General features: G+C 43.8%; 1 protein-coding gene and 2 long non-coding RNA genes across 6 annotated transcripts; 2 read left to right on the forward strand and 1 right to left on the reverse strand.

Moving 5' to 3' along the window:
• Nucleotides 1-531: 531 nt before the first annotated feature.
• LOC127357061 (uncharacterized) lies at nucleotides 532-19,122 on the forward strand. Of its 2 annotated transcripts, XR_007882124.1 has the most exons (4): nucleotides 532-1,110; nucleotides 17,833-17,958; nucleotides 18,465-18,574; nucleotides 18,992-19,122. It is a non-coding gene; the product is annotated as an uncharacterized LOC127357061 (long non-coding RNA). The 2 variants fall into 2 exon arrangements; XR_007882123.1 differs by having other exon boundaries at nucleotides 17,833-18,574.
• Nucleotides 1,604-22,430, reverse strand: col1a1a (collagen, type I, alpha 1a). 3 transcript variants are annotated; one of them, XM_051389073.1, is made up of 49 exons: nucleotides 22,175-22,430; nucleotides 19,805-19,996; nucleotides 19,409-19,431; nucleotides 19,129-19,164; nucleotides 17,573-17,665; nucleotides 16,087-16,155; nucleotides 15,956-16,000; nucleotides 14,966-15,019; nucleotides 14,826-14,879; nucleotides 14,665-14,718; nucleotides 14,510-14,563; nucleotides 14,365-14,418; nucleotides 13,820-13,864; nucleotides 13,658-13,711; nucleotides 13,486-13,530; nucleotides 13,336-13,389; nucleotides 12,760-12,858; nucleotides 12,471-12,515; nucleotides 12,194-12,292; nucleotides 11,789-11,842; nucleotides 11,585-11,692; nucleotides 10,714-10,767; nucleotides 10,502-10,555; nucleotides 10,361-10,414; nucleotides 10,172-10,270; nucleotides 9,993-10,046; nucleotides 9,828-9,881; nucleotides 9,601-9,708; nucleotides 9,466-9,510; nucleotides 8,726-8,824; nucleotides 8,480-8,587; nucleotides 8,205-8,366; nucleotides 8,052-8,105; nucleotides 7,826-7,933; nucleotides 7,659-7,712; nucleotides 7,483-7,536; nucleotides 7,229-7,390; nucleotides 6,824-6,931; nucleotides 6,309-6,416; nucleotides 6,137-6,190; nucleotides 5,513-5,620; nucleotides 5,307-5,360; nucleotides 5,096-5,203; nucleotides 4,946-4,999; nucleotides 4,721-4,828; nucleotides 4,304-4,583; nucleotides 3,999-4,189; nucleotides 3,525-3,767; nucleotides 1,604-3,247 (listed from the first exon to the last, which is right to left on the reverse strand). In XM_051389073.1, the coding sequence occupies exons 1-49, from the start codon at nucleotides 22,254-22,256 to the stop codon at nucleotides 3,101-3,103; spliced, it is 4,299 nt and encodes a 1,432-aa protein (XP_051245033.1). In that variant the 5' UTR covers nucleotides 22,257-22,430; the 3' UTR covers nucleotides 1,604-3,100. The 3 variants fall into 3 exon arrangements, with proteins under 3 accessions (XP_051245033.1, XP_051245032.1, XP_051245034.1); XM_051389072.1 differs by having other exon boundaries at nucleotides 10,502-10,600; XM_051389074.1 differs by lacking the exons at nucleotides 7,659-7,712; nucleotides 7,826-7,933 and having other exon boundaries at nucleotides 10,502-10,600.
• On the forward strand, nucleotides 19,900-27,786 carry LOC127357055 (uncharacterized). The gene is made up of 2 exons (XR_007882100.1): nucleotides 19,900-20,025; nucleotides 25,683-27,786. It is a non-coding gene; the product is annotated as an uncharacterized LOC127357055 (long non-coding RNA).
• Nucleotides 27,787-27,957: the final 171 nt, after the last annotated feature.

Below are 27,957 nucleotides of genomic sequence, written 5' to 3' on the forward strand. Positions count from 1 at the left end.
TTATCATTTGTAATCATGTTTTGTAACTCTATTACCTAATGCTTTCACTGACATTAATACTGCCAGTATATGGTCTTGTTATATACCTTGTTTTCCCCTTTTGTTTTGTTGTGTCTCTGTATGTTTTGTTGGTTTAGTCATATTTGGTGTTATATGCTGTTATCTTTGTCAGACCTTTTGTGTAGTTTCTGTCGTTGAGGACCCCCTTGAAAACAAGATGGTACATCTCAAGCGGTTATTCCAAATAAAGAATTGCCAATAATAGGGTCCAGTGTGTAGGATTTTGTGGCATCTCCTGGTGTAGCTACAGATTGCAACTCACTCTCACCCTACCTTGCCAAGCGAGAGGGAGAAACTACAGTGGCCATGAAATGCATGAAAAATGCAAACACCCCTAGGTAGAGCCAGTGTTTGGTTTGTCTCTTGGCCTACTTGGTGGCCTCTTCGGGAGGCAACCAATGGCGTGGTAATGGTAATATTCCTATATTCAGGTGATTAATAGATGCTCCTAAATGTTACACACTGGACCTTTAAAGTGCCTTATATACAAATATGTACATCACTGTCTTCTTTTTTATCTACTTCTACTTGCCCTCATCTCATCAACATCCCTCTGATGTTTACCCTGAGCATAAAGTCAACTCGCCTGCAGAGGGGTTTCCTCTCCGCAAACAGACCCTTCTCTGTGTCTGAAACCGGAGAGGTGAGCATTCCTCTGCCCAGGCCCTCAAATAAAGACCCAGATTCTTGCAGAAATAATCCAGATTCCCACTGGGAGTGCAAACCTATCCGCTGTACCTCCCTCAAGGTGGACAATCAGTGTCTTTGTGAAGCCAAGCTGATGCCAACAGCCTGAGCCCAGAGCCACTCCACCCGGCAGCCCCTCAGTCCTGCTGCCTAAGCTGTGCAGATGGTCTTCCTTGCTGTGGAAACACTGGATTACTTCGGACAAATATCATCATCATAAATGCTGGATTATCAGAGCCGAATATTTCTTCTTTTCTTGGTGGATTATGGATCTTCAAATTCATTTTCAAATGGAATTATCAGATAAAACACCACCAGCTCTTTGGGATTGCATGACATCAAGGCGTCTCCACCGACTGAGAGGTAGGCCAAAGTTATTCCTCTTTTCTGACCCAGATATAGCACATGCTAGCCAGTTAGGAGCCACATTTCTTGAGCTGCTTGTATTACGTGGCTACATTTTCAGAGCTCAGACTGGATTAAGATTGCAGACAGCGTGAGGGGGAGACTGACATTTTTTGACTCATCACTCTGGGAAACAAGGTTTTAAATTGTCAAAATAAATAAGCAAAATGTCACAGGGCTGCTTCAAAATATTTCCAATCCTCCTGTTTTGTCTGGGACGCTCAGTTTTATCTTTTTCTCTTCCCACACACTCACACTCTCCAGGATCTCTTAGTGTCACCCCTTCCAAGAGGTACAGACTGAACAAGAGACAAGAAAAAAATACATTAGATATTTTTTTTAATCTCGTTTCCGCAATCAGTCACTGTACAAAACAGGTAAAAAGCTGCTTCAATTCAAGTCCTGGGGGGGGTGGGGGCAGTCAGCGAGTCAGTCACGGAATTAGGCAGGATTCAATGTTAGACCACTTAACATGCTTTATTTCAGCATTCAAAATAATTAAAAACATCTCAATTTATTATACATATACAAAATAGGTACAGATCCTTGTGGTGTTTTCCCCCATGGGTGTGTCTGTCTGCCTTCTCTCACAAAACTCTTTTCTGATGGCTCTCTTTCTGTGCATTTAAAAAAAATCTCTGATTGCAATTTTTTTGAGAAAGTTCACCCTTCGCACAAGAAAACAAGAAACAAACTACAACAGATGTGTGGATGAAGGGGTGGAGAAGAATTTGGGGTGACAGAAAAGCTGGTGGGGAGGTTTAAAACATAAAAACCAAAAGGTGTGATGAGGGGAAGAGATGCTGATCCACTTCTCACTTGAGCTCAGAAACAGAGCTAGAGTTTGACCGCCAGCACTACCAAGGCTGGAAATAGAGGAAGCCTGTCTCATTCTGGACACCAAGAATAAAAGCCATGGTTTCATTTTAGCACCAAGAGGCCACACCAGAGCCATACTGCACGGCTGGGGGACCTCAAAGAAAGAATAGCACCTTAAGTTTTAGCTGTTCCTGCTTCTGCTAAAGTGTCAGTTAACCTCAACTACCCTACCGACCGCCACAACTACTGCAGGCTTCACTTGAAAAACACTGGGTCCTTTTTTCTTTTTGCAGCTGGAATTCCTTGCTTTACTGAGGTAGCCATAGGATTTTTTTTCTTTCAAAAAAGAGGTTTAAACCCATGTTTCTCTGCTGGTGGTTTTAATGTGACTGTTCTTTAAAAAAAAAGGGTAAAATTGAAAGGAACAAACATGAAAGCGACAACAACAACAAACAAATCACAACAGCTATCAGCGGATGAGGGGAAGGGAGTTGTCAGTGTTGTCTGGGGCAGGTGGAGGTGGGGGCAGAACAACAGAGACAAACATGGCTGTCAGTTTCACCGTTTATTCATCAACACCTGAAACGTGGTACAAAGCAATTGGGTTCTGTCTGTTGGGACTGTCCTTTCATTCCTCTCACCGCAGTGGTGTATAAAAATACAAAAGTCACCTGTGTGTTTCTGTTGATTTCTGTAAACTCCAGAGATGCCTGGTTTGGCTGGATGAAGAGGGGAAGTCAATTTTTTACACTTTACAGAAGCATATATTATTTTCTTGTTGCCAGTGAAACAAAATGTCTTCTCTACAGGATCCTTGGTGTTGGTGATGGTAAAAAAAACAACAAAAACGAGAGTCAGAAATAAAAAAAAAAGTAGTGGTCCCAAACACGATGATGCAGACTCCGCCACATCGCCGCCATCTTGTTGAAGTGCAGGTTTTAGGCAAAGTGGACCATCGAAACAACGGCCAAATGGGAACTCGTAGAATCACGAGCGAGGGGTTGGATTTTTCAGAAAAATGGCATTAGAGAAACGTTTTGGTGGGGGTTTTTTTAGAGAGAGATGACTGCTAGAAAAAATAAAACACACACACACACACAACAACAATTTCAAGTCCAGATTTCTCTTTTTACAAGAAACAGACGGGTCCAACTTCAAGGCCGAACTCTTGGTCTGGAGCACCAACATCCATAGGAGCGATATCAATGATGGGCAGGCGAGATGTTTTCGATGTCTTGTAGTCGATGACTGTCTTGCCCCATGTACCGGTGTGTGACTGGAGGGAGAGAGGATGAAAGGAAAGTTAGGTTCAACATTCAACATGACTGCTGCACAGTTAATACTGGAAATTTAAAAATGCCTAAACTTTTGCCCAAACTTTTAACAGCCAAACTAGATGCAGTAGCTAGCATCATGTTTGATGTCTGATCAAAACCACTGATTATTACCAGGACGTGTATACGCCTGCTGAATTGTGGTATCTGATCCTTGCTAATGTTGCAAGTTTAGCATTTCAAGCTTCATGTCATCTAAGGATCGGCTAGTTTCCTCACCGTGCATCCATCCTCCAGGACGCTGTAGGTGAAGCGGCTGTTGCCCTCGGCTCTGATCTCGATCTCGTTGGAGCCCTGGAGGAGCAGGGCCTTCTTGAGGTTGCCGACAGAGGCGTCCATGTAGGCGACGCTGTTCTTGCAGTGGTAGGTGATGTTCTGAGAGGCCTCGGTGGACATGAGACGCAGGAAGGTCAGCTGGATGTTGACATCCTCTGGCAGAGAGCCCTCGCTGCCATACTCGAACTGTGTAGGAAAGAAGATAGGAGAGAAGTTACTGACTGAACTGTGAGGGAGAGGAGAATTAAAAGGTGGAGACGGAGTTGAGAAAACAAGAGGAGGGAGAAGAAGGGAAAGTGAGGGTACAGGAAGGAGGAACTGAGAAGGAAGCTGTCCTTAATAGGCTTGGATTTGGATGCTGGAACTAAAGGAAGATAGGAGCATGAGTCAGGAAGTGCTCTGTTTTGGTGTGTTTACCTGGAAGCCGTCGCTCATAGCCTCTCCGAACCAGACGTGCTTCTTCTCCTTGATGTTCTTGCTGACGTACCAGTTCTTCTTGGTAACCTCGCGCTGAGTTGGGGATACGCAGGTCTCACCAGTCTCCATGTTGCAGTAGACCTTGATGGAGTCCTGAGTGCAGCCCTGGTCAGGGTCAATCCAGTACTCGCCTGGAGAACAAAAAGAAGAAAAGTCAGAACTTTAGCATGCTATTATTCTATTTGCATGCTATCCTAAATGCTGCCATCTACCATTATCCGATTCCTCTAAAGGCTTTTACTCACCGCTCTTCCAGTCAGGGTGGCACATCTTGAGGTCACGGCAGGTTCTGGCGGGGTTCTTGCGGGTTCCGTCAGGGCTGCGGATCTGCTCAATCTGCTGGCTCAGGCTCTTCAGGGTGCCGTCCACCTCCAGGTCGCGGTCACGGAGAACGTTAGCGTCATCAGCACGGAACATGCGGAAGGGATCGGGTGCCTTCTCCTGAGGCTGGGAGATGAAACCGAGGTCGAATCCACCGCCAGGGGCACCTGGTGCTCCAGGAGGTCCGGGAGGTCCAGGAGGACCCTGAGATACAAGCGAGGGAAGAGGCGAAAAGGTTATTTCATTGCAGGTAGAGGTCTTGTGGTGTTCCTAGATAATCACAACCACTATATGATGAATAAATGAGGAGACAGAGGACAGGTGAATGGATGAAGACTTACAGCAGGTCCCATCTCTCCAGAACGTCCACGAGGTCCAGAAGGTCCAGTGGGTCCAGGCAGGCCAGTCATACCATCCTTACCAGCACTACCAGCAGATCCAGCAGGGCCCTGTAAACAGCATAAAGGGAAACCTTAAAGTCTCTGAATGTCAAAGTCCTTTCAAACACTCTGAGACATGAAAAACACGAAAAAACTGCTCTGCATTTGTGTGGTGTGTTAACTCACTCTAGGTCCAGCGGGTCCAGGAGTACCAGCAGGTCCCTGCTCTCCAGAAGATCCCTACGAGTTAACAAACATAAACAGGGGTCAGAGATAAAGTCTGTATATTGCATATATTGTTAATATATGTGTAGGTGTGAGTGTAAAGTGACATACAGCAGGCCCAGGAGGTCCCTGCATGCCAGTGAATCCTCTGTGTCCCTTCATGCCTCTCTCGCCAGCCTCTCCAGTCTCTCCCTTGTCTCCACGAATTCCAAGAGCACCCTGTTAGAGGAAAGAAGGGGGTGAAGAGTGCTGTTTTGCCTTTCTCTACACACTGTCACATTTATTGTAGGGCTCTATTAATGGTGCTGATGTTGTTACTTACAGCAGGGCCACGAGGTCCAGCAGGGCCAGCAGGGCCAGCGGGTCCAGCAGGTCCCTGAAACATAACAAAAATCAGTTTGATGTAGAGGCAGGTCTCTCAACTACAGTAGATCTAGTATAAAGCTCGGACTTTCTTTAATGTACTGAATTTACAAATATTTAAAAAAAGAGACAATGACCAAACTAAAAAATTTGTTTGTTACTCACAGTCTCTCCACGGTCACCATTCTTTCCAGCGGGTCCGACAGGTCCGGGGGCACCAGGGGGTCCAGGGGCACCAGAGGCTCCACTAGGGCCGCTCTCTCCACGGTCTCCCTAAAATGTGAGCACAAAATCTTTTTTTATTTCACCAGCTTTAATCATTTTAATACCATGGTCTGTTCAGTCGTGATGAAAAAGGCTCAGGAAAAACTAAATACCTGTCTTCCAGGATCCCACAGATCTTTGCCATTGATTTTTGTCCAAAGGAACTATAGGATGTGGTGAAGCTGGCCTCTGTCTAGGCTATATAAAACATAACAATACTTGCTGGTGGTATAACTCTGCTCCCTGGCTGCCATTTGTGTGATATTGGCAGCTTTGCAGCTAGCTAACTACAGTAGAGCTAAGCATCAATGTATCTAGCATAACTACAGTGGCTTCTACTAGATACATTGATGCTAAATTAACTTCAGGCTGGTTTAACTATTGCTTGGTTCAGGTCAATCTTGCTGACTCTTCTCAAGCTCAATGCTGTAGTAGAGGCTGGAGCGACAGTTCATTGTATACTACTACTTATTGTGTGTTACTTTGCTCTCTGGTGCTGGTGAGTGAGTTTTAATTTGAACTCACCTTGGGTCCAGCGGCTCCATCGCGACCAGCGGCTCCCTCGTTACCGGGGGTTCCCTAAAACACAAAGAATGTCAAGTGATTAGGAAACAGCATCATTGTGACCTATACTCACACCAGTATACAAATGGCAGAGAAATAGCCTTAGTGTACAGGTACAATTGTTTCTTAATACCTCACGTCCGGGCTCGCCAGGGGCTCCAGCCAGTCCAGGGGGTCCCATGGGTCCGGGAGGTCCACGCTCACCACCGGGACCACTTGGTCCCTGCTTTCCAGCTTCTCCCTGTGGGTGACACAGCCACAGTCATTCCAGTCATAATAACCTCAATTGAAGTCTAATTGATTGAAGCTTATTACTAATACTAATAAAAATACGTTTTTATTTGAAGATAAACTTCCTGCTTGCTGGAGGCTAAACAGCAGTCAGTTGAGACCAGGTCAGCAGAGACCTTTCATGGACTAAACCAGAGTTTAACTGTATTTCTCAGTCAGTCAGTCTCAGTGGTTTTGTTTCCATCATCACATCCTCTTGAACTTGTTCTTGATCAGTTAATATTTCTGGATTTGGAGTCAGAATTGGTTCTAAACATCATATTGGCTCGGTAAAGACGTTTGGGTATTCTGGTTACATCAGATCCACTGTGCAGTTTGTAGTTTTGTAGAGTTTGTAGTGTAACAATAAGGGCTTACAGAAGGTCCGGGCAGGCCAGGGAAACCTCTCTCTCCTCTCTGTCCAGGCAGACCAACAATACCACGCTGTCCAGCAATACCCTGAGGTCCAGGCAGACCAGAGCTACCCTGTAGGGGGTGACAAAGAGAGAGAAAAAGAAAGTGGTTAGATATCAAGGTATAGGGCAGCGGAAACTAACAGCAACCAACAGCTAAACAAGGTCTGCAGCTTGTTAAGAAAGATTGTGGAGACTAATTCAGTGCTACTACTTAATAATAATTAAGTAATAATAATAATTTAGTTGGTATCAAAAGAATAATTTGTTAGCAACCAACTATTTGGTTCCAGGATTGACTGAGATGGAAGGGGCTTCTTCTACCAATATTACAGTTGGTTCTAAGGGTTTCATGTTAAAGACAACTTACGGGAGAACCATCAGCACCAGGGCTACCCTTCTCTCCAGAAGGTCCTGGGGGTCCAGAAGCGCCGATCTCACCAGTGCGTCCAGCAGGTCCAGTCTCACCACGGTTTCCTTTGGGTCCCTCCTTGCCACCTGGTCCAGCGGGTCCGGGAGGTCCAGGGTTACCCTATGGGGGAATACAACACTGCTAAAACCATCCTGGATGTTGAGCCCTTTCACTGGAACAAGAAGTGCTAATAACATTAAAGAAAGACTTACAGAGGGGCCAGGAGGTCCAACTCTGCCGGCAGCACCAGGGAAGCCAGTAGCACCCTAGGGAGACATACAAGGGTCCATTAGCTGACTGTGGCAAGAAAAATGGTGGTATCAAGTCAGTGCAAACAACAATGTAATAGAGCGGAGAAGGACAGAGTAGTAGAACAGTGGTGACTTACAGGAGGTCCAGCAGGTCCGCGGGCTCCCTTAGCACCAGTGTTTCCAACGGGACCCTGAAAGGACACACAATAGTGTCAGTGGGAGAACCATGGAAGAACCAGTAGCAGGCAATGTAGCCACAGAGACTTCTGAAGTTCACTCTTACTTATTCTCTAAGTTTACAAACCTGAGGTCCAGGAGCACCAGTGGGTCCAGCAGCTCCGGGGGGACCAGCATCTCCCTTAGCACCATTATCTCCAGCCTCTCCCTTAGCACCAGGCTGTCCATCGTTACCCTGTGTGGAATGGCGATGGTTGGAGAAATTATTTCTCAGTAAATTCTGTGCTGAAGCTTCAAGCAAAAGGAAGAGAGTCGGTAAGAGAAGCCAGGACAGTCATGAAGAAGGGACTTACAGGAGGTCCAGCGAATCCAGCGGGTCCAGGTGGTCCAGCCTCTCCACGCTCACCCTGAGGAAGAGGATGGGTAAGTAGAGTCAGCCAAGGATCAGATAAAAAGAACCTAAGCTTTATCTTCGCCTCCTCACAGAAAAACAGACAGGTACTTACAGGGGCTCCGCGGGCTCCAGAAGGTCCAACGGGTCCAGCAGCACCAGGCTCTCCCTTGTCTCCGGGGGCTCCAGCAGGTCCGGGAAGTCCAATTGGTCCAGTCAAACCACGGGCACCATCCTTACCAGGAGCACCATCAGTACCCTTGAGTCCTTGGTCACCCTGGGTTATTGGATCGAGAGGGGGAGTGAGGTATACAAGAGGTGATCATACTACTGGGGGCATTCTGTAGGTGGGATTTTGGGAATACTAGGAATACTGTTGTGGCGACTCACTCTGTCTCCTCTCAGTCCTGGAAGACCACTGGCACCACGCTCACCAGGCATTCCCTGCAGTCCAGGGGGACCCTGAGCTCCGGGAGTTCCGGGGGCTCCAGCATCTCCCTGAGGAAGAGGTGGGAGAGGAAGAGGATAAAAGCAAGAGGAGAAGAAAAAGAATTAGGGGATACAATAACTTTCATAGAAAATGCTGCTTGATCTCTATCTGTGATCTGGTCATCTAGTTTTTCTCCCAGGGTTTACCTTAGCACCCTCATTTCCAGCAGATCCGGGGGAACCACGGGCACCAGCGGGTCCAACGGGGCCAGGTGCACCACGCTCACCGGGGAATCCTCTGTCTCCCTGAATGAAAGGGATGGCAGAGAGTTAGCTAATTTAGCCAAGAGTTGAAGAAATCATGATGATGTATCTGACTGTGGATGGCTTATCTTGAGGTCGATGATATCCCATAAACCTACACTATTCGTCTGTGTGAGAAATTTCAAAAGAGACTTTCTCAACGTGTCTGGTAAGCAGGGCTCTTTTTTTTTAAAAAGAGGAATATAAAACTGCCATATTGAATGTACTCACCCATTTATTTTTGTTTTTAGACAATGTATGCTTAAAATTACCTATGCTATCAACATAGCTAACCAACATCACTTTAGCATTAGCCTGTTGTTAGCTAGTCATAACTGTTGTTCTTCTGCTAGAAGAACCTGCTGGCTAGTTTTTAAGCTCGAGTGTTTTGGAGTAAAAACAATGGTAAAAGTCAAGCTAGTTCACTGTGTCACAGTAACCTACATTTGGAACTAAAAATAGCACATATTACTGAATACATTTCTAGCAACAACACATAGCTTTTTTCACCATCTGTAACCTGGTTGGTAAATATTTGCAATGAACGGATAACTCTACATGATAGGAGCAGACTGCAGAGTAATTGTGAATATGATGACGATGATGATGATGATGGTGATGATGAGTGATGATGAGTGACTTACTCTAGCTCCAGCAGGTCCTGGGGCTCCAGCCTCACCGGGCAGACCCTAGATAGACAGATAGGCAATTAATGCATCCATTTACCAAGAAGTTTCAATTTGATCAGGTATCAAAGTTAATCATATCTCAGTCAGTACCTGCTCTCCAGACTTGCCAGCCTCACCAGTGGCACCCTGGGGTCCTGGAAGACCCTGGAATCCAGGACCTCCAGCAGGTCCCTGCTCTCCTCTCTCACCAGCAGGACCCTGAGGATGTACAAGAGAAGGACTGTTAGGGCTAAATGAAAATGACCAGAAGTAAGGCATTGTATAGGTATGACTTGTTGTAAGTAGCTGCATGTGAAGGATGTGTGTGTTTTACTTACAGCAGGTCCAGAGGGACCTGGAGCACCAACATCACCATCCTTTCCAGGGGCACCCTAGGTGGAAAGATTGCAGGCTTTTAGACACAGGGTTTAGTTTTTATGCAGTACAGGAAAACAATACAGTGGTTTGAAAGATTAGCATAGTGTAGACTATATATAACTTACAGCAAGGCCAGTGGGTCCCATTACTCCTCTCTCGCCAGGCTTTCCACCCTCACCCTACAGACAGGAGTAGAAAAGCACTGTTACCAGAGATGTTGAGACCATTTTTTAGTAGCCTACTGACTAAAATATTCATAAACACACGATCCATGATCATGTAGCAGTTGAGGCACATTACTTACAGCAGCTCCCTTGGGTCCGGGGAATCCCATGACTCCAGGCTGGCCTCTAGCTCCAACAGCACCAGGGGGTCCAGGGCGGCCATCTTGTCCAGCGGCTCCCTGGTAAAGACGATTAATTAAGGATTAAATAAACACAGAATGTAGATGACTTGATGAGATTAAGATTTATTATACTGAACATAAACTTACAGCAGGTCCCATCTTGCCATCAGGTCCAGGGCTGCCAGGGCTGCCAGTCATACCCTACAGGAAGAGGTCAGAGGTCAGAGGAGGGCCTGTGCAGTGAATAAATTATTTTGCTGACAATTACGTTATAGTAGGGAATCTCACCTTAGCGCCGGGCAAACCAGGCTCACCAGTGCGGCCAGGCTCACCAGTGGCACCCTTAGGTCCAACAACACCGGGGGCACCACGCTCACCAGTGGCACCCTATGATGTGGGAGAAAGAGACAGAAAGGAAAAGATTAGTTAAATGAAAATTGAGCCTAATGCGTGTAAGCTAAATGAAGGCATGTATCAGATGTGTGTGTGTGTTAACTCACTTTGGGTCCAGCACTGCCATCAGAGCCAGGGAATCCACGACCACCAGGGGCACCCTAAAGAAAATCAAGCACATATTGCTTAGCTCTGTGACCTACTACCATGATTCTAATGTCCTGTGCTTTACCATAATGTCAGTGCCAACACTGTGATGTATGCTAAGGCGTATTCTGGAGAGAAATTACACTTAGCTAAATGTTACTGTAATACCTGAACTTTTTTTTCTTGGTGGTTGCAGAATAATCCAAATACTCAAAGACTGCCAAAAACACTTGCATGAGGACCTGATTCAGGCTCAGAAGACAGCACAGTATGATAGTGTATCAGTAATAGTGTTACCAGATATCAGGAAATGATGCTCTGCTCCTGCATTACAGTTCTACTTTTTCTGGCCTGCAGGGGGCACTAGAGAGTGTGTTTACATGATCCGGGTGAGCCACTAGAATGTCTAAATCATCCACATCATATCTGTTAAATATGTAACTGCACAAGGGTAAGAATAATTTAAATCTGACTCGGTTAAAAGTGGAATAGCTGGGTGGCCGGTTAGCTCAGTCGGTAGAGCTGGCGACCTATATACACAGCGGCCCAGGTTCAAATCCGACCTGCAGCCCTCTGCTGCATGCCATCCCCCCTCTCCCTCCATCAAATAAAGTCATAAAGGCCAAAAAAATTATAATATAATATTAATTAAAAAAAAAAAAAAAGTGGAATAGTTACCTTAAAATCTTTATTTGTGCAGATATTTAAAAATAAATAGATACAATTTTATATAGATACTCCACCAGGCGACTGTCCCTCCTCATTACACATCACATTAAAGAATATATAAGTATGCAGTGTAATTTTGTGAAAATTAGGTTAAATGCATACTCGCTCTCCAGGAGCTCCACGTCCTCCTGCAGCACCAGGCTCTCCTCTTGCTCCTCTCTTGCCCTCCTCACCAGAAGGTCCTGGGGGTCCCTGAACTCCTGGAGCACCCTGGAAAACACACACACACACAGATGGCCTTAAGAATGTGTATTCGTACATTTGTGTGTACATAGCCATGCTCCATGCAGACTGCGGTGAACTTACACCCTCTCCCTTGGCACCGGCCTCTCCCTTGGCTCCTGGGGCACCAGCCTCACCCTGAGGGAAACAAGCAAATAAGCCAACATAAACAAACAAACAAACAAACAAACAAAACAAAAAAAACAATTCAACAGCAACTAATGTCAGTCATCTAAAACAAATGTGCATGACACATAAACAATAGCTGGGACAGGTCTCAACAACAAATAACAAAGAAACAAAAACAAAAACCTAAAAACCAAACACAAAAAGCTGACTAATAAACAAAACACTGTTTACTTTTCATTCAGTAGTTTTACTTACTTCAGTATGTTTAGACCTAAGTATTTTCAATCATGTCCATTACAGGGGACAAATTTAGGAAAACAATATTTTAGCGTTGGTTAGTTCTGAGAGAGCTCTACTCACAGTGTTACCCTTGGGTCCAGGGGCACCGGCAGCACCCTGAGGTCCTGAAGGTCCACGGGGTCCGGGGAATCCGGGAGCTCCAGCAACTCCAGCAGCACCCTGCAGGGGGCGGCACACAGCAACAACACAGTCACATCATGCTGTACTCCCGGCTATGAGACCCTGTGGGCTGTGGTGACCATGACGCACCAGCCACGGCTGCTTTTGAGCCAGAAAGGGATTCAAACGTTCAACCCTATCATGTCTAAAGACGAAATGAGTTGAGAGAGATACTCACAGGGTTTCCCTTAGCTCCAGTGGCGCCATCAGTTCCAGGGTTTCCCTGAGATGAGAGAGAAAGGTAGACATTTTGATTAACGATGCGGAGGCCAGAAAGGCTCTTTTGAATTATGATGATGCCATTACATCATCAGAAAGAATCAGCCAATGAGGACGTTTTTTTTTGTCTCTGATAATTATTTATATTTGTTTATTTTTTATTTATATATTTATATTTTGTCTTCACTTAACAGAGAACATTTCCTCTGAACAGTAAGCAATAGAGTTACGTCACTGGCTATACTTACAGAAGGTCCGGCGGCGCCAGCAGGTCCGGGGTTACCAGGCTCACCACGGGATCCAGCGGGGCCCTCGGGTCCACGAGCACCCTGGGGTCCGGCGTCACCCTGGGTAGAGGGGAAACAGAGAATACAGTCAGATACTCATGTCCAATATCAAGACACAATGGAAGACTTGTAGATGGATGTCAAAAGGTATGACAGAAACAAAGGTTGGAGAAAGGGAATATGAAAATGGGGGAACGGAGGAGTGTGTTTTTGGTGTAAAGAAATTGCTAATTTACTACCAATAATGTAGGTAATTCTGTCTGTCTAATACTACTACACACTTTAAACTTACTTAGACTTAGCATGTACTATGGAAGTGGGACATGGCACAGAATTCCAGAACCCCCCACCCCAGCCCGGTGACCCTGTTTTGGGCCAAAGATCAAATTAAAGGTCATCTACCTACACATATGCTAAGAGAAATGCATGGAAGCACTGCAAAGTAAGGCCAGTAACTCGCTAATGGCTGAAAATTAAGGAAGAGGCTGAAGATGAAGGGCATTAAAAATGCAGGTTGGATCATGTTGGCTGTAGTACCTTGGATCCGGGGCCACCAGGGAATCCAGGAGGTCCAGCGGGGCCAGTGGGACCCTGAGAGGAAACAATAGCACAAAAGAGATTCAGACACGGGAACAATTTATACCTTAACGGAAACCGAATTTACCCTTAAGAAAATGGAAGACTTACGGGAGGTCCAGCAGCACCAGCAGCACCATCGTTACCACGGGCTCCCTGCAGCACATGGACAAACATGATTCATTGGTCTGTTCACTGATTGATTGATTACAGTAGTTGCATGTGTGTGTGTGTGTGTGTGTGTGTGTGTGTGTGTGTGTGTGTGTGTGTGTGTGGGACTCACAGCAGCTCCAGAAGCACCAGTGCGGCCTCTCTCGCCAGGCAGACCACGAGGTCCCTGAGACAGAGAAACATTCAGTCAGCTTTAAATCAATTGGAATGGAGGAAAGAAATCCAACATGGCTACTACATGCCTGAGATGGTGTGGGGCGCTTGTTTTACTCACCATAGCACCAGGGGTTCCATTCTCACCGGGGGCTCCAGACTCTCCCTAAACATACATTGACATACATAAAGGTGAGGTGATGAGAATGACAGAAACTGTGGCATCCTTTGTCAGTATTCATTAAACTAGCTAGCATGGCTGCCTCTATGCTGCTACCACTGGTAATCTAATACTAATACCAAGAATTACTTAAAGGTTGAGTCCGCTGATTTTACTAGTCATACAGAGTAGTAGTCATCTTGGCTTGGTCTTGGAAATCGCGCATTTACAACAGACATTACAAAGATACTATTGGTTGCATTATGGAAACATAGGAGCCAGTTGATCAGTCAGATTTTGTGACTAAAAGGCAGGATATTTCAGCTTCTGCAGCTTCCATTTTTCTAAAGAATCTGTCCCAGGACTTTATGGAAGGGCAATTCGACTCGCATAAATAATATGACCAGTACTTCAACTACTGTCACCATTGCCATTTGCACCACTGTACTACTTCTATTACTAATTCTGCTACATTTTTCTACACTAATAACAAAGAAGTTACTCACCTTGGGGCCAGCTGGGCCAGAGTCTCCCTTAGCACCATCCAGTCCACTGAATCCCTACAGAGAGAGAGAGACATACAGTTAGACCACAGTTAGGAAATGCTTTATTGTTGATTTGCTGAACGGGAAGGTCCAAACTCTGACTCACTCTGTGTCCCTTGATGCCGGGCAGACCAGGGGTTCCTGGGAAACCACGAGCTCCCTGAGGGAAAGATGAATGATAGGAGACACCATTTATTACCAAGGCTCTGTTTTTGTTCCTTACGATGCATCATCAAGAATTACTCTGCTGTGGCATCTTACCTGTGGGCCGGAAGGTCCACGCTCACCATTGCGACCAGGTTTGCCAGACTCACCCTGAGATGAAGGGAGACAGAGAGAAAGGAATGAGCGGGTGGATAAAGTCATTCTTTGATCCAAACTGAGAAAAAGATGGTGAATATGAGCAGATTCAGTCGACTCACATCCTCTCCGTTCTTTCCAGGGGGGCCAGCGGAGCCGCGGGGACCCATGGGGCCCTGTAGGGAAAAACAAGGTGAGAATGGCAAAATACTACCGAGGTGCAACGTGGGAGTGTATCTGTTTCTGTGCTCCTAATACTCACAGAAGCTCCAGCCTCTCCGGGCTCACCAGGGGGGCCAGTGAATCCCTGAGGTCCCTGTAGGGGACACACAAAAACACCATCACTACTACTGTACACCATCAGTACTGTACGGATATGTTGATAACACTCTCTAAAATCTGTAAAATACACAGTCTGTTAGGCAGTGGGGTATCTTTGTTTCATTGTTGCTGTGAGCTCACTTGGGTGGGTACAGTAGCAGAATTTGAAATGCAGTAGTGATGACAATAACCAAACCCTAACTCTCTGTTTATATGACAGTATTCTTTTTCAGTGACTTGTTACTTGACGTAAATCATTTGTGTATATTAAGGGTGAGTCCTGGGTAGCTTCAACTACATTCACAGATCTGCATTAGCCCGCTGCGTCAACCCTTTATTCCAGATTTGATCTAGCCTCAAGAGGTTCTCTTAGATTTTATTGGTTATTGTGATGAATCTCAAAGCTAACCCACTAGCTTAAAGATTTGAATGATTCTTTCTGGTGCTGACAATTCGAATTGTCAGAAAAAGAAGCATGTTGGATAACAAAAGCGAGGGGCTGTTGAAATACTGTTTCACTGGTATTTTGGTTGAAATAATTGTTTATACTCAGTTTTTTGCTTTGCTTTATTCGTGTCAATCTGACCGCTGTATTTATTTGCTTTAACTGTAAGCTAGTTAAGATGGCTTCTTTCATTCCCCTCTAATCTCTTCCGTTTTCCTCTCATCTTAATACAGTCTTTGAACATTTTAGAAACTGAAGGCTATGTGTTAATGTCATTCGTGTCTACGTGTTAACTTTGTAGTTTTTATTTGGAAATGTACTCTCACTGTGCAGTGAAACAAAGGAGCGTGTCATGTCTCTGAGGAGAGGGTAGTGATGTCATGGTAATGTCATGGTAAGGTACGCATGCTATCGCTGCCCTCTCCTGCTCGATCATCCCAGCTTCAGATTCCAAACACTTTTGAGTTGAGGAAGTAATATACTTACGCTAGCACCAGGAGATCCAGGGGGTCCACGGGGTCCCATTGGGCCCTGTCAATCAAACAGAGGCAGGGTCAGACACTGCATCACCATGATTGACAGTGAAATGATAGTGTGTATTTATGTGTGCGTCATACCATGGGTCCAGGCACAGGCATGACAGGAGATTTGTCATCGTAGCCACCAGACATCTGAGGGGAGAAGTTCTGGAAAAAAGCAAGCGGAGATATTATATATAGAAATATTCCAATCCGTCTGTAATGTGAATTAGGTTTAATCTTTCCATGACGTGGATAAAAGGCCTTTTCTAAGTTGTTTCGTATGTAGAACAATGCATTTTCACAACACGTTCAAGACCCATTTGTCATCTATACGCATATGCACTCAGGGGCTTATATATGAAAAACATCTGTCCAACAAAATCTGATAATAGATTTTGGGGCATCCCAGACAAAACCTCTTCAATTGTGTCTCAACCAAATCCTGAAGATTAAGATTCATACAAACACAATCTGTCTCCTGTTTCCTACTTTTCTCTACCAAATCCCATCCTGTTATCTGAGCTTTAGAGTCTGGTTTATCTTCGTGTGGTCACTTAGAATGGAAGTCTGTTCCATTGACTTAAGGGTTAAAGTCAAATTTACATTAAAATGCTAAATTAAAAAACAGGAATATTGGTTTTGTATGCTTGGATTCTAAAACTGGTAAATAAGCATGTGAGTCAGTGGTAAAGTCTATACCAGCAAGCTAAATTAGACTGGTATCATATGAGCTTAGCCTGGTAAATTAGCATGTGATTTAGTGATAAATTCTACATGAGAATGCAAAAGTAGGCCGCATATGTTAGCTCAGTATCCTTAACCAGAATGTGGGAATGTTGTCGGAAGGAAAGAAGTCAACGGTGAACTGAATCATAGCATGCTAAATTAGATTGTGATGCTATATTAGCTATATGTGGTGAAGTAGCATGTTAGTCAATAATAGCTACTACATAAGCATAAATCAGGCTGGGTGATATATGTTAGCTTAGCCTAGTGAATTAGCATGTGGATCTACATAAAAATGCTAAATTAGCCTGGAAATGCTAGCATGGTAGCCTAAACTACAGTAAGAGCCAGTGGAAGGAATGATTGATGAGTTGTGTATGCTAAGTAAGGATGGATTGTATACATTCTTAGCATGATACAACTACTGGACTGGACATCCATTATGAATAGAGAGAATCTCTGCTTCCCCTCCCTGAGCATCTACCCTAATGACCTTCTGACCTTCTGACCCCAGACTGAAAGCCAAACCATCGGTGGTCTATTTTCATGTATTTGCACACATTTGGAAAATCTCTCGCCAAAGTAGAGGAAGCAAAATGATTTATGGGTAATAGAATATGACTGCTGGGAAGCTGGGAAGAACCAAACTGAACTGGGACTGATGCTTGTGCGTGGCATTTTGGTTGTGTGTTCATGATTTGTTACATCACCACAGAAGAAGAATTATGCCACACCTGTGTCCAATGAATGAGCTACACGCACGAGTCATGTGACTTTTGTTTCCAGCCACTTACAACTGGTCAATTTAGATCTAAACAAGTAAAATACAGAAATACAACAAAACCCAACAACTTACTCCACCAAGGCCGGGGGGTCCAGGAGGGCCGGGAGGTCCAGGCTGTCCAGGCTGGCCGGGGATACCATCGTTACCAGGGGGACCAGGAAGACCCTGTGATTGGGGGTGGGCAGGGGGACAAGATGAGAGAAAGAAGGGGTCAAGCTTGAGAGTCAGAATCACCTGAATGCAGGGCTCTGATGCCAACACAACCCCCATAGACCCACATCAGAACAGATCCTTGTGTTTTTATAATGAATTTCCTATGTGTGTCTCCACAGGCTGATTGGCTCCCTGTAGTGATGGAAGCAGCATTACACCTGAAGGAGGTGCAGTTTACTCCTGTCCAAGACTGACCATGTGACCAACCAGGACTGGACTGGTAGTGGTCAGGATACGGGAAGTGGGTAAGTACAGTCACTGACCAGGGGATTACACCATCATCTCAAACTCAAAATATATGACTGCAATCATTTCTACATTTTGAATAATAGAATACATTTATTATAATAATAATTACTGAAAACTCATAATTACACTTGAGTTTATGTAAACTCCCAAACTTAGCTGAAGGTGAGCTGACCTTCCAAAATAAAATGACCAAATTCTCTTCAGATCCAACTTGTACAGCTGGCTTAATCAAATCCTATCATAGCAAAGACTAATTTTAAGTCAATAATAAAATCAACATGAAGATCTGTAAAAAAAAACACTGCAAAAGCAACCCCAAACATATCTACAGGAGATTTTTTTCCACAGCTCACATAAACCCACCTTTAACTTTTTAAGGATGTAATCAGTTTTGATGACATAAAATTGGATTTTTCTTTGTGAAAAATGAAGTCTTAACAAGTCCACTGCTCAAAGAGAGAAAAGAAAAATCTCTTCCCCACTGTGTCTAACTTCCCTTCAGCCAGGCAAAGTCTCCACTTCCTGTCCTGCTCCAAACAGCTCCAACCTCAGCCTGCGTGTTCCAACCTGAGCCCAGCATGTTTTCACCCCCTGATCATTTCACTGCTCTCGGTAAGCAGTGAACCCTCTTCCAGCAAATCGCTTTATAATGATAGCGACTTAATTCAGACATGGAAGGGAAAGAGTACAAGTAGTACCCATCAGTACAGTTTTAAGGATCTATGTGTGCAGCTTACTTTTGTATTTCTACTTTCTGGGACTCATAAGACCTGGATCTACTTTACAGGAAAAATGCTTAAATGCTGAATCCGTCACTAATTATGATCTCAGTAAGTAGTTAGACCTGATGTCATTGGGACAGCTGCTGTTCACACACCACTCCATCAATAATTTGAGTGCTTTTACTTGTTTTACTTTGATAACACTTTGATGATTTTGAATGCTGGACTGTAAAGGATCCGAGTCCCATTTCCACATGTTCCGGAAGTAACAAAAAAAAAACTAATTGAAACCCTTTTGTCAGTACAGCTCCATCATAAACACACAAGAATCTGCTCTGGGTGCCAGACAGAGTGTGAACGCACCACCCACATGGCCCCTCAGCTGAGCAGGAATCGAACGACTGATGAGTGAGTGACAGACGAAGTGTGAGAGTGTGAACCTACCCTGTCTCCCTTGGGTCCACGCTCTCCCTTGGGTCCCTGTGAGCAAAGAAAAGTGTCTCAGTGCATGCTAAAAAGTCATAATAATAGAAAAACATGTGGATATGATTCATATGGGTAATGATGTATCTGATCAATAACGTGATCATCAATCCATCATTGATCAATAATTAATATCACAATTAACGGGTTTGTTTTAAATTACATTATTATATTTTATAATTATTATTTGTTCAGAGCAATCATTTGACGATCAATTATCAATGAAATAATCAATATTTACCTCAACCTGGGCGTCCTGGAAGCCTGCAGAGAGAGGAGACACAGAGACTTATGATTATGAAACACACACACACACACACACACACACGTCCTCTTCCTTCCTTGTCACTGTAGCAGAAGAGGCAGACTGTCTTGTGTGCATTTGTGGGGGCAGATAATGTGTTTAGTCATATTGAAGTGGGTAAATGTGAAAGAAGTGAGGGAAGGAGTGAGAGAGGGTGAAAGACAGCAAGAGTTTGAGTGTTTGGGCCTTTTTGTAAGGAGACAAGGAGAATAAGAATGGACTATATAATAAGAATAAGGAAAGGGGGAGGTAGAATAATAAAAATAATGACAAAATGGAGAAAGTATGAAAAGCAGGTAGAATTAACAAAGAAAGAGAGAAAGAGATGTATACCGTCGTCGGGGCAGATGGGGCAGCACTCATCGTGGGGGATGACGGGGTTGGGGCAGTCTGTTGTGTCCTCGCAGATGACCTCATCGCACATCACCGTGCCGCTGTCGCACACACAGATCTGGCATGGCTCTGGCTTCCACACATCCCGGTCCGCAAACACCTGGCCGTCCAGGGTGCAGCTTCCGCCCGTGCCTAAGGGGGGCGACACCACAGAGATACAGGTGAGATAACCTCAACGCACACGCAGAGAAATACAAGGGTCTAGATAGGAGCGAATGAACATTAAAATTGCATGTTGTGAAAAATGGAAAGCAAACAAATTCAATGTATTTTAATTATATAAATAAAGCTAATGTAACTTGATATAGGCTGCATTAATCAGCATTATAATATCAGACATATATGTTCATATTTCATTTTAGTGGTGTTTTAATACATTTTGTAATCATCTAAAAATTAAATGGGAATATCATTTGAATAATGGTTTCCATAATGTATAGTTTGTATATATCTTTTCTAACAGTTGTGAGATATACAGGCCTGTATTTCTGTTTTTGAATCGCACTAAAGGAACGTTTTAAAGAGCTTCCCCTTGAAAAAACACATAAAAGATTTCATATAATGACACAAAAATGTCGACCAGGAGTAGAAATGGTGAGGGCAGTAACATAAAAACATCCAGCCAAGAGAAGAGAGAGTGGCAGGAACTGGTGGCCTTGCAATCGGACCGGAAAGAGGGCATAGGGCTGAGGTGACAGAGAGGTCAACGGCGCGCTGCGTCTGGATGCAGGTCACATCATAGTTACGCACGGAAAGACGCTGGTTACGCACAGAGCAAACTCGTCTCCGAGTGATCTAACTTCTCTTTAACACCAATAAAACCGTGATGATCGTTATTCTGCTCTAACTCAAAGTCACATTTTCCGACCTGAGCCGCCGCTGCGAACTCCTCCGCGAAACGGAACCCACAGATGAGGCTCCTTCTAGGGTTTATAAATCTCCCAGCGTGCCAAAGTGCTGAGCTCAGAGGGAAAAGCAGCAGCGCTGCTGCAGACTGTCGGCTTGGCAGCAGCTGGTGGAAACACAGTCCGCATGTGTTTGCAATTAGAGGAAACAAAAAAAAAAGAGTGGAAAGAAGAAGAAGAGGGGGAGGAGGAGGGGAAAAAGGAGGTGGTGTGGGGGACGTGGCGGCCAGATGTGTCTGCAGGTGCGGAGACAAGCCTCTGGGTGGCGCTGTGAGACCGTTCAGATGGGTCAACCCACATCTGCTTTAGACAGACAGACAGACAGACAGACAGACAGGCAGGCAGCTGAGATCAAGAAGAACATCTGGAAAAATTGACTTTCAGCTCCTTGGTTCTCTTGATTCCAGAACTGAGCTGGGTCTCTTTGTCTTCTGTGTCTAAACACCAGCAGAGGCCTTCCTTCCCTCCGATTGTGCTCTACAATCTCTTCACACACGTCTGAGCTTTTGTAAACTGTAACAGAGCAGAAGGAGGAGGCTTGCTAAGGCTGTAGAGGTCAAATGCTTCCAGTAGACAAGACTACGCCTGCTCTCTCTCTCTGTCTCTGCTTCCTCCCTATGTGACTCTCTCACTCGCTCACCTGGCCAACTCAACACTTTGGCTCCAGGCAGTGAATTTCTCTGCCACATCAATCAGGCCTGGGAGAAGCTTTTCCCCGTCTGCCTGGTGTCTGCTGAAAGCGGGGGAAATCTCCATTCCATTTTTTTATAATCCTCCTCCAGTCTTACATCCAAAAACTGTAGAGTTTACCACCCGAGATCAACCTTTGGGAGCCTTAAGTCGGGGGTAGGGGGGTGGGGGGTGGGGGTGTAGCCAGTGTGGATATCGGTGTCAAATTGATTAAATGCCACAGGCTTTTCATGTCAGCAAAAAAGTTTTTTTTCTGAAAATACTTTGTTGCTTTTTTGGGGAGTTCAAATGTGATAAAGTATGCTAGTCCCCGTTAGAAACCCTCGCCTAGAGGAAAGCCTGGAAAACCTGCAGCAACTCGCTCTGCATGCATGGGGGGGGGTAGAGTGACATAGACAAACATAAGGAGAGGGAGAGAGAGAGAGAGAGAGAGAGAGAGAGAGGCCTTCTTGGGATGCCCATTGCATTACGCACACCCTGCTGTTTAAAGCTGTCTATCTATCTATCTATCTATCTATGTATCTATCTATCTATCTGAGTGGAGACAAAGAGCAGCACGCATCAAAGCTCCTATCTCTAGTTCAAACTTTTTCCTTTCTTCTCTTCTCTGTCTAAAATCTCAGCAGCCGTCCACCCACGTAGAGAAAATCCACTTTCAAAAACCAGAAGAAAAAAAAAGGGTTGAGAAGCTCCAGTAAACAGTGATGAAACTTACGGTCGTCCTCGCCCTGCGCTCTGACCAGGAGCACCGCTGCACTGAGCAGCAGCGCCAGCCGCAAATCCACAAAGCTGAACATGTCTAGATGCCACTAGACATGTAGACTCTTTGAGGCAAGAGAGGAAAAAAGTTGGGGATGTTTTCTTTTTCCTGCTACACTCCACTCATACACGGGTGTTTGGGGCAGGGTCCGCTCGTCTGTTCACAGTCCTCCTGACCCCAGCAGAAAACTCCCTACTGCCTACACTCACTTTCCACAAGGGCTTTTATATGGGAGCCTGAAGAACTGGGAGGTGCTGGGGACTGGACCGATTGGGGACGCACCCTTGCTCACCCAGCTGCTGCCGCTCACGTTTAGGGAAGACAAGAATGGACCCCTCCTTCAAAGGAAGGAAAAAAACAGAAGAAAAGAGTGGAAAGAAGAGGAAAATCAGCATGTCCCTCCTTCCATAATTCCACAGCAGAAGGGTTGGAGTTTGGGGGGGGGGGCTGAGCAGGAGGAAACCTGATCCTGAAGAGCATCGGAGGGTCGGAAGAGGATCTACTCCTCCAGCAGCCACGGGTTTAATCCAGATTTTATTTCTGGTCCTGATCTACTTCCTGACTCACTTTGATTTCAGTTGAATTGCAGAGTGCTTCTGGTAGTCTCAGAGCAGTTCTAAGTCTAGTTTAGTTCAAAAACAGAGAACATTACAGTTGTAGTCCAGTTGTGCTGTGTTCAGCTGGGTTCTTGGACTTTTTAAAAATTAGTTTTTGGTTGTATATTCCTTGTAGTGTTTTTATGGTTTTAGGCTGTTAACATGTGCTGAACATGGCTGCAGGCTTAAAAATGTTTGGTTTCATTTGTGGGCTTAGCTTGGCTTGTATTTTTGTCTCTGTTGCTAATTCAGCTCTGATCAGTGACGTCAGGTTAGGAAAGCCTCAGTGTTTGCATTGTTCATGTGTCTATAATGTTTAGGATTGTCGTCATGTCACAACCGTCTTGCACCAAAATTAAAAGTTTAGTTAAAGGACAGATTTGAAGGTCCAGTGTTTAGCATATAGGAGGATATATTGGCAGAAATGGAATATAACATTCATAGGTGTGTTTTCATTAATGTTTAATCACCTGAAAATAAGAATCGTGTTTTTGTTACCTTAGAATGAGCAGTTTTTATCTACAGAGTCCTCCTCTATGGCAGAGCCTGCCAGGTTTCTACAGTAGTCCAAAATGGACAAACAAGACACTGGCTTTAGACAGGGACACGTTTTTCTCAGAGTTTTACTATAGTTTCTCCTTAACGCTTGATTGAGTCAAGGGGTTTCAGTTGGTTGCAATCTGCAGTCTCAGCACTAGATGCCACCAAATCCTACACACTGGTCCTGTCTCTTGTGAGTTATCCTGCTTTATTAAAGTGGAGTGGCCCTTTACTTTGCATCTGACAGTCCATGGGCTATCTACAAAAACCCTTATAGTAAATGACTCCAGAACTTGTTGAAAATCAGTGTGTTACAGGGGATTTTTCCTTTAAGTGTCATAGGATTGTACTTCAGACACAACTCAGATCTTGATCCATGACTCATCAACAGCGAGCGTCTGTTAGAGAGCTGCACTATTGTGCTTAATTGTGTTATTCACTTCTCCTGTTCCAGCCCTCTGATCCATTCTAGCATGTGTGCTACATCACATGGTAATGTGACCTGAGCCAAGGTGGGCTTGCAGTTATGGCTTTGGAACCAATTTAGCATTGCGCTCCTATAACACTGTCAGACTCATGATGGACAGTTTAAAACATATCAAAATGAATGCAGCAGAGCCCTTTCTTTCTTTTTATCCCACATATTCTTCTTGCTTGTCAAAACATGGCGCCTACAGTACCCACAGTGCAACCCAGGAGATTCAGGTGCGTTATGCTAGTAGCGGCTAATGAGGTCTTGAGCTGTGAGGAGCAGGCGACAAAGGTCTAGTACCTCTCTAACTAAACATCCCCAGATTTGTTTTCATTTTCAAACTTCTTCTCCAACCAATGCCGACTCAAGTGACATCACTTGTCAACTGTCACTATCAAAATAGAGGCATAAAAAGCCCCACAAACAATAATGAATAAAAGAATAATAGCAATATTCTTCAATATCTCAAGAGGTAGGAGGCACAATGTAACTTAATACCATTCACTGTTAATTCATTTTACCTCCCAACTTCAATTAAAAGCAGGGTCCAAATTAGAAGCAGGTCTCCTTTAGTAGCCTAGTGTGGCTACACGTTTTGACAAATAAACGCAGGTCTGCATTAGATTTCATAGAGGTTCCAAACTGCTTAGGTCCCCTCCTCAACTCTAAATGTTTACACTTTTGTTAATATGGAAATGCTATACATTGTGAGATCAGTTTGATTCTTCACAATTCAATCGTTCAGTTCATTTGACAGAAACGATGAGCACCAGACTATCAAATTATCAAATTAATGTTTTTTAATTGATATGTTATTCAATAGCCTAATTTCTATACTGAGTTTTGTGCAAAAGGAATTAAAGGCCTGTCCCAAATTAAGGCAGGCTGAGTTCAGCGATTGTTTGAACCCAAAGTTAAAGAGTCAGTGCTCCGATTTGGAAAGACTGATGCAGATCCATGAAATCACTGAGCTATCTTGATGCTTTGCTGCAGATTATTTGGCTTGCAAGTCGGCCATATGCTTATGTTGGAAGTATTTCAGTTGGCACAGAGGATAAAGTTTAGACTTGTTGAGAACAGACTGTAGATTACCTGCAGATTTAAGCCAAAGTATGTATACAGTGCAGTGACGTGTGAATGTCATGTGTGTGAGATCCATCACCACCAGACTCATCCTCGTATTTAAATATAGAAGATTGAAATGTGTAAAAAAGAATAACTTTCAGATAGATAGATAGATAGATAGATAGATAGATAGATAGATAGATGATAGATAGATAGATCAGTGAAGCAGCTGACTGTAAAAAAAGCATTACAGTTTCTTATGAGCGAACCAGATGTTTGCATTTTTTGGAGCGGCAGCAGTCGGCTGAAACTGCCTCTGTTTTGAAATACCTGCACAATTGTGGGGTTTGCAGACATTATGATTGTTATTGGCTCTAAATAATAAAAGCCCTTTTTTTTTAGCGGCAGCATTCCCCCCCAGTCCAAATAAAGGTTTATATGTGCGATTCTGTCATGCCCCCACCCCTCAGAAGGCTGTGTGCAGCGCCGGCCAGGCTGCAGGTGAGCTGTAATTAAACAGAAAGCAGACATTATGGAGCAGAGGAGCTGCAGGGAGACGCAGAGCAGCAGCTTTCTGCCATCTGATCCACCAGCAGCAGACACGTTGCACAGTCTGAAGCTGGCCAAGCAAGCCTCTAATTCACTCCTCCTCTCTCTCTCTCTCTCTCTCTCTCTCTCTCTCTCTCTTTTTCTCTGTCTCACACACACACTCACACACACACACACACACACACACACACTGCAGATACCTTCACATTATCCATGTGTCTGCCTGTTCCTTTTTTTACAGGGAAGAGGATGGAATGCAATCTGTCTTTCAGGAAGAAAGAGAGGCAGAAAAGAAGAAGAAAGGGAGGAAAAGCGCCACCTCATCATTCCCCGGCTCAACCTCCAGCTCTGATCGGATCCTCAGAGCGTCACAAACCGACACACACGTACACACTGACACACACGCACATTTAGCTTTTGTTCCAATGTGTCCCTGATGAAAAAAACACATCGCCGTCATTTCAGCAGCAACCCGCAAAGACTTAACTATTATTCACCAGTAGTTTCACTATGTGGCATTTTAAATTGAGTGTCAATCATTCAGCAAACTGTGTGTAATCTGCAGTAGTGTACGTCAGCTGTCAGTCAGCGATCTTCATTTAAAATGACTTACAAATACAGGGTTTAGTTTAGGTATGTACAAAAAGTGGTTGTAGCAAAGTGTTAGCAGAAATACTAACTAATAACAGAACACAAAACACACAGAAAACCCTTGAATATTATATTGTATGTTGCTAATGTTAATGCTAATACACTGTGAAACTGATAAAAGGGTTCACATTTTGTTTTGCTGTACTGCCTACGAGGACATAAGGGGTGTAGTTTTTAGTAAAATGTCCTCCATTTAAGATGATTTCTTTTGGCTGGATGATTATGAAAAACTTGAATTGTGCTTCAAGAAGGGAACCTCTCTTGTAAAAAACTTTTTGTGCCAGAGAATGCAGAATATCTGTTTTAAGACAGAGCCAAATCTATATTCTGTAATTCTGTAATGAAATGAAATGTTAAATCACTGCAACTGTATTTTTGTAGTCTTGTAAACCCATGAGGGTTGGATACTTTGTGTGCATGACACCAAAGTCAAATCGTAATAGATTATGTGTTTTGACCCAATGTTTGACATTATTCAGCTTTTTATGTTGATTATACAATTTAAAACTGAGAGTACATTGAAACAAATGACTGTAAAATAAGTTTGTATTCTTCCATTTACTATGTGAGAGGAGTGACAGTGTTGCCTTGTTTCATTATTTATTACTCAATACACAAGAATATTAACAATTTATTTATTTTTTATTTATTTTATTTATGTTGTATTGCTCAATCTCTAACTGCATCAGAAACTTGCATGAAAAAGCACAAGCAGCCAGTCACAGTCTCCATGTGCTATCTCTTAGCCACGGCTGCCCCTACGTGTAGTTACGTTTTTGAGGAGGCTCGCATCAGCTAGCCTACAGCGTGGCTTCGGAGCCTTCAGATAAACCCAGTCCAACAGGGTACAATCTTGACACATCATGACAAGCTGATCAGGACCTGCATGAAAAAAACAAACATAAAACAAAAATAAATACATATATATAAATGCTACTCTATATTTATCCCAATTTAAAACTACCTAAACAGGAGGTGTGTTGTTTTATGAATTTGGCACAATCATTTCAATCAAAACATTTTTGTATTAAAACATTTATTTTTATTGATAATAAAGTTTAAAGTTAAAATAAGCAACGCTGGACTATTCCACTACACAGGCTCTTCCACATTGAATCAATCAGTTTGAGGAACGAGCGCATGTCAGTCCCTCCAGGAATTGACGCGAATTCAGTTGTGCAAACTTGCAATTTTGTCCAATTACTGCAACTTTTCCACAAATTTGATCAATCATTGTAGTTTCCTGCGAGTTTCACCAATTGCAACGCCTCCTGGCACAAAACAGTGTGCCATACGTCACCGAACTACCAGATTTCCTTCTCACTGGAACACGTTGCCATTGATTTTTTATTAATTATTTGAAAAAACTATTTTTGCTATTTTCACGCTCAAAACAACAAAGCCCTTCTCTTGGCTCAACCAAACATTAATTAAAGAAGCGTGGAGCCAACCAGCGCAGCATTCACAGTTTTTAAATGCAACATGAAACTGTGAAAACCACTTTCCAAAAAACATATCTTGATAACTGAGTGCCTGCACTTTCTGACTGAATTGGAAATTCCAGTTTCTATGCTGTTTGGAATGAAACGGGTGTGAATAAACATGAAAGGGTTTTTGCTAAGCTGCCTTCAAAATTGCTGTAATTGTAGCTCATGCAGGGTAAAACGGCCAGAAATAAAGAGATGCTAAAAACAGTGCAGTTTTCTTTTATCAGTTTCTTCTTTCTTGTGGGACATAGTACAATAAACCAGTGAAAGTTGTGTTTTTTGCATCTGTGTACCAAATATGTTGTTTCATGGAGGTGATGATTGAGCCTTTATTCAGCCTAAGAAATAATATGACCTAAATTAAAGAGTACAGAATCA

Source organism: Dicentrarchus labrax, unplaced genomic scaffold, assembly GCF_905237075.1.
Source record: "Dicentrarchus labrax unplaced genomic scaffold, dlabrax2021, whole genome shotgun sequence".
NCBI lineage: Eukaryota > Metazoa > Chordata > Actinopteri > Moronidae > Dicentrarchus > Dicentrarchus labrax.

Excerpts from the sequence above, each read along its gene's own strand:
- col1a1a (XM_051389072.1), bottom strand. The coding sequence starts at position 22,256 with ATGTTCAGCTTTGTGGATTTGCGGCTGGCGCTGCTGCTCAGTGCAGCG. Across the intron at positions 10,768-11,584 it reads GTGGAGCTCCTGGAGAGCGA|GGTGCCCCTGGTGGTCGTGG; the intron begins GTATGCATTTAA and ends GATTTTCTTTAG. Across the intron at positions 4,829-4,945 it reads CTGGACCCGCTGGACCTAGA|GGCCCTGCTGGATCTGCTGG; the intron begins GTGAGTTAACAC and ends TGCTGTTTACAG.